This window comes from Terrapene carolina, unplaced genomic scaffold (assembly GCF_002925995.2).
Source record: "Terrapene carolina triunguis isolate 2854851 unplaced genomic scaffold, T_m_triunguis-2.0 Scaffold112, whole genome shotgun sequence".
Classification (NCBI taxonomy): domain Eukaryota; kingdom Metazoa; phylum Chordata; order Testudines; family Emydidae; genus Terrapene; species Terrapene triunguis.
The window spans coordinates 23,501,294-23,507,293 of NW_020664463.1; the positions used below are offsets into that span (position 1 = coordinate 23,501,294).

General features: G+C 52.0%; 1 protein-coding gene across 1 annotated transcript in view; it reads left to right on the forward strand.

The window, feature by feature from the left end:
- LOC112113131 (alpha-2-macroglobulin-like protein 1) overlaps nt 1-5,851 on the forward strand; it is a 46,407-nt gene extending 40,556 nt beyond the window's left edge. Inside the window, exons 30-35 of the mRNA XM_026652230.2 lie at nt 424-629; nt 1,058-1,273; nt 3,052-3,176; nt 4,391-4,481; nt 5,317-5,385; nt 5,617-5,851. Of these exons, the coding sequence (XP_026508015.1) occupies nt 424-629; nt 1,058-1,273; nt 3,052-3,176; nt 4,391-4,481; nt 5,317-5,385; nt 5,617-5,745 (836 nt within the window). The 3' untranslated portion in view covers nt 5,746-5,851. The remainder of the gene's footprint in view (nt 1-423; nt 630-1,057; nt 1,274-3,051; nt 3,177-4,390; nt 4,482-5,316; nt 5,386-5,616) is intronic.
- The last annotated feature ends 149 nt before the right edge of the window (nt 5,852-6,000 follow it).

The following is a 6,000-nucleotide window of genomic DNA, read 5'->3' on the forward strand; positions in this document are numbered from 1 at the left end:
GCCGTGCTGGCTCTGCAGGGCAGACGGGGATGAAAAACATGTTATTGTTACCACTGAAATCATGGAGCAAAGCTCCTGAGTGAGAAGGGGCCATGTTCACATAGGTACTGTTCAGAGGAGAACTGCACTTCAAATACAAACAACCCTCTGTTGAAAGGCCAATATCATCTGGATTTGGGGGCCACAGCAGCTACCTGCGTGTCCCTAGAAATGAAGGGATCGGTGCTCTCAAGGGAGAAGTGAAACCAGGCCCAGCAGTGTGCAATGTAATAAAAAGAGGTTCAGGAGGCGCTACAGTCACTGCAATAGGAAGTGCCCCAGACAGGTGTGAAGTGGATCCTCAGCCCCCAGGGGGCTCCAGAACATAGTGAGCTGCTGTTCTGTCAGACTATGTTCTCCTCCACTGTTTTCCTCCCCCCTCAGGAGGGCACCTGCCCCAGGCAAATGATGAGGACTTCTTTGAAGAAGTGATAGAAGATTCTTCGTCATCAATTGAGACAATGGCCTACATCCTCCTAACTCACATTTCCAAACCAGAGGTGTCAGCTGCAGAAATCTCAGCTACCTCCCAGATTGTGCGCTGGCTCACCCATCAACGGAACCCCTATGGGGGCTTTGCCTCCACTCAGGTACCACCCAGCTCCCTCAGAAATGGAGGGAGAAAGAGACCCTGCATGCTTGGGGAATCAGGGGCCATGAGCCTAACCTGGCAATGAAACCCTAAAGGGGGGGATACAAGTAACCTGCAGTGCTTGAAGGATCGGAGTGTCAATCCCCATGCTGGTGACCTGTGGTGAGGATCATGCTGTAGTGAGGGCTGGGGGTGGGAATCTGGTAGCTTGTGGCCTGGATGATGTAGATCTTGTTTGTTTGGGAGCTGAGAGTTGGAATCTTGGCACTGGTGCTGAGAGGGGTGCGGCTATCACCACACTGCAGGGTGGAGTGTGCATGCTGGTGTGGGTGCCCCACAGCGCACAGATCCCGTCACTCCGAAGTGTTGACTCTTGATTGCAAAGAAGCGACACACACAGCAAGGTGCCTGTCTCTCTTTCCCCAGGACACAGTGGTTGCCCTTCAAGCCTTGGCCAGATATGCAGCCCTGACATACCACGAGGCAGAAGGGGTAAAGGTGACGGTGCAAGCCAAGGAGGGCTCCCAGCAGGAGTTCCACGTGGATAAGAAGAACCAGCTGGTGCTGCAGCAGGCATCTCTCCCTCAAGTCCCAGGGGAGTACGTGGTGCAGGCAGTCGGGAATGGCTGTGCGTATGTGCAGGTGAGTGACGGCCCATTGGAGTCAATAGGAGTTTTGCCACTGACTCCCAGGGGAGCAGGATTTGGCCCAACTCTATGTATCTGTCGGTCTGGGTCTGCCTTTGACCCTGTCTATACTAAAGGTGGATCCTCAGGGGGCTTTGGCATGCTCACTAGAGGTAGTTACAGCGAACATTGCTTGAGTGCCTCCACGCAACAGCATTTCCCTGCAAGAGCATGTGTCAGCCCTGCTGGCCCATCCACAACTACTGTGCTGTGGCCTGGTGTGTTCTGGGAGAATATGAGCAGTTCTTAGTTCCTAGATTCTATGCAGCTATGATTAACCTCCTGCAGAACACGGGCCATATAATTTCACCCGTGGTTCCTGCATTAAGTCCCAGTATCCTTGTAACAGCTGATGGGGTGAGGACTGTGGCTACCTTTCCCATGATGCATGTCCCTTGGGGATGTCATCCCATACAGAGATGGGGAATGGAGGAGAGCTGTCTAACCCTGATACACTGAGAGACAAGGTGGATGAGATAATATCTTTAGTTGTGTAGCACCCCCACAACACACCTTTCAAGACCCCTGGGTCCTACATATGGCTATCACAACACGTGGTGTACCAGTGCAATAAATGCCCCAATAACAACTATGTGGGTGAAACCAGACAATCACTACACTCTTGAATGAACTCACAAGGAAAATGATAAAAGACAAAACACCCTAACACCCGTGGGAGAACACTTTTCACAAAGCGATCACTCCGTATCTGACCTCTCAGTCCTTGTCCTCAAAGGAAACCTGCACAACATTTCTGCAATGATCCTGGGAGCTTAACCTTGTAACTTTGTAGATGCTAAAAAACAAACATGGAATCAAAATATTAGATTTATGCCTTATTACAACAATCTATAACCCCTAATCCTCCCCACCGCCCCCAGCTTTTTTTCCCTTTCCCGCCTATGACTGGTGAGGTGTTAACTGGCCGCTTCACCTTGAATGATCCCTTGAAATATGTGTTAACTACTTATTCTAAACTATCTATTCCATCTTGTATTTAGCTGACACTCTGAGGGATTGTCTACACTTAAAACACTATAGCTGCGCTGCTGTAGCGTGTCAGTGAAGACGCTACCTATGCGGACAGGAAAGGTTCTCCTGTCAGCATAAGTACTCCTTCTCCCTGAGATGCAGTACCTATGTCAACAGGAGAATTCTTCCATCGATGTAGCACTGTCTACACCAGGACTTAGATCAGTTTACCTGCATCGCTCAGAGGTGTGGATTTTTTCACACCCCAGAGCAACCTAATGATACCGACCTAATTTCCTAGTGTAGAACAGGCCTGAGTACATTTCCCAGACCTGAAGAAGAGCTCTATGTACCTCAAAATCTTGTCTCTCACCAACAGAAATTGGTCCAATAAAAGATATTACCTCACCCACCTTGTCTCTAATATCCTGGGACCAACATGGCTGCAACAATGCCTGATACACTAACACAGTTAGTCCTGCCTCTCACCTTAGAACCCAGCTACCATCTGACAGCTGTGCAAAGCCAGGCTCATGAGCAGCTTCACCACAGTTATCCCTGGTGTAACCATTGAAGTCAAAGGCCTTATGCCAGGGATGTATTTGGCTCCATAGGTTAACCATGTTGTATATGGACACAAACCCTTGTGTGGGGTCAGCCAGGTACCATCTGGTGACAAACTGGTGAGAAGCCTGTGGTGTAAATGGGTCTGTTTACGTAGCGAGCCCCCAGGGCACTACATAGACAAATTCTTCCCCCCAGACGACGCTGCGCTATAACGTCCCGCCCCCAGAGAGCAAAGCGACCTTTGTCCTGGATGTGAAGACGGCACCTGAGGAGTGCAACCATGCTGCCAGGAAACAATTTGACCTCCATGTGCAAGTCAGGTATGGGATCCCTGCCTGCGCTGCTTCCTGGGGGTCTCTCCCCTGGCTCCCTTTTCTGCAACAGGGCTGGGGCAACATAGGCAACCCCATGAAAAGCTGCCCAATGGAGCTCTATGGCCAGGGCCGGCTCCAGGGTTTTGGCCGCCCCAAGCAGCCAAAAAAAAAAAAAAAAAAAAGCCGCGATCGTGATCTGCGATGGCAATTCGGCGGGAGGTCCTTCGCTCCGAGCGGGAGTGAGGGACTGTCCGCCGAATTGCCGCCGAATAGCTGGACCTGCCGCCCCTCTCCAAAGAGGCCGCCCCAAGCACCTGCTTGCCAAGCTGGTGCCTGGAGCCGGCCCTGTCTATGGCAGTGGGGACTGAGATGCACTGTCTGACCTTCTCCTCTTCCCGCGCTTCTTCCGTATCTTGCCAGCCCTTATAATATGTCCAGACCTGGGGGGAAGGGAGGGAGGAGGGAACTAGGGGACAGCAGCTGCAGATTTTCTTTTACTCATGAGAGGGGGCAACTTGCATCATGCTCAGGGTCTCAAGTAACCTCCCAGAGATCTCAGTCAGCATGAAGCAGCTCATGGGGCCATGAGCAGTGAGCATCACACTCGTAATGGCCCTCTAGGAGCAGGAGCTCCCCTGCTGCTGCAGGCTTGTGGCAATATGGGCTGGAGCAGCCCAGAGTCTATAGGCAGGACACGGCTGTTCAGGACAGTCCTCATGCAACCCCTCTGCTCTGTGTGAGAACCACGAGAGCGTTGTGGAAGAGAGGGAACACATGGAGGGAGGAGGGAGTCCAGTTCTGCCCGTGATCAATCTTCGGGATGGGGAGTATCCTGGTCCATACTTTCCATGCTCCTGAGACCACTGGCTGCTCTGACCTCAAACAGCTTCAACCGTTCTCCCTCCTGAGGCCAGATGGCAAGAGGCGAGGGGCTGGGGACCAGGCCTGTCACCAGCTATGGAGCCTAAGATCTCTTATCACTTCTTGCTCAGTGACCCCATCCCTGGGAAATGGAGATTGGGATGGGAGAGAGTGAAACATGGACAAACCCTCTCCCACGCTGACCAGGCAGGGTAGAGGGGTTTCTCGCTCTCTCTTCCATTGGCTGGAGGGGACTCAGCTTTTCTGCAACTGGGTGATAGGGGGTGTTCATCACCCACTCCAAGGACTGCTACGCTGACCATCCCTCTCATTGCACCTTCTCTCCCATCTTCCTTCAGCTATGTCGGAGATCGGGAGAGCAGCAACATGGCCCTGATAGAGGTGATGATGCTCTCAGGGTTCGTCCCCGTGAAGAAGTCCTTGAAGAAGGTGAGATGTCCCCACCCCAACTGTCCTTCCCTGATCATACGGGGACCCTATGTTCCGTGCATGACTCAGTCAGAAACCACCAGCCCTTCAGGACAGTTTATGGAGAGATTTCCACCCATGGTACATACTGTGTATTGAGACTCCACTAAACGCAGAGATTGGCCATATTCTCAGTTACATCACGAAGCAACATTGAGTCCAAAGGAGTTGCACCACGACACGTCCCGATATATCTCAAAAAGTCAGCATTGCCATGCGGTCTGTCATGATGTCTAGGGATATATCCTAAGGCAACACTGAGTCCAAGGAAGTCACTGTGGGACATGTCACACTATACCAGAAGGAAACCAGGAAGCTCTGTTGTGTGTTCCTGCTGAAGAGATCGAGCTGGCCTGCATTTGTTTATGGGCGTATGTTCTAAACCTGACAGAGGCCCCCACCTTGTATCCTATGTTCTCCCTGCAAACCCAGTACTGTTGTAATCAGGAAGGCCACATTCTGCCTCATGGATGGGGGAGGGGGCAGCAAGTTTTCCAGCACTCTCGTGTGCGGGAAAACTTGCTGCCCTCTCCCCCATCCATGAGGCAGAATTCGTTTATCTAATGGAGCAAAGGGATTTGTGAAATACAGTCATGGGAGGCGGGGGGCTCTAGAGTGTGACACCCTCCATAGGCCGGGGCCATGAGACTCATTGGGCCTGGCTGTGATGTCACTCACCGCAGTTTTACACGTCTGTAACACCATGGACCCCTCATTCACACTGGCATGTATGAGTTCACAGTAAAGCCCAATGAGCTGATGCTAAACTGCGCTCATCTCTCCTGCTCCCTGGCAGCTGGAGAAGATGCCCCTGGTGAAGAAGACGGAGGTCGAGCCCAGCAAACTCACCATCTACCTGGAGGAGGTGAGTGCAGTGTAGGGCTCTATCAGTTCAACACGGAGTAGGCGGGTGCACGTGAGACAACCAGGGTGCACAGGGTGGTGGGTACAGCTGGGGCTAAGGGCGAGCAGGAGAGAGTGAATGGGAGACCTGACACTGTGGAGACAGGAATTACTGGAGGGTGGGGAAGATACAGTTGGGATTGGGGTGAGCACAATCATAAGCTTCTTCATTCCCTTCACTGTCCTTCCTTAGCTGGACAAGTCTCCAATCAGCTTCAACTTCTCAGTGAAACAAGAGATCGAAGTGCAGAATCTGAAGCCAGCAACAGTGACGGTCTATGATTATTACCAGCCAGGTAGGATCTCACTGTCAGAGAGATAAGTCACCAACTTCTCCTCTGCCCACACACACAGCTCTGCCCCTTCCTCTCCGTCCTGCCTTGCCGCCCCCCTATTATTCCAGTCCTGGGGCTCCCACATACAACCTGCCAGACTTGACTTGCATAATGCCTTGATCATGTCTTGTTCCTCTCTTGAGCAGAGGCAGGCTGTCACCATGTTGGTTTTGTGATGTGGAGAAAACCAAACTCAGATTCATAGATTCTAGGACTGGAAGGGACCTCGAGAGGTCATCGAG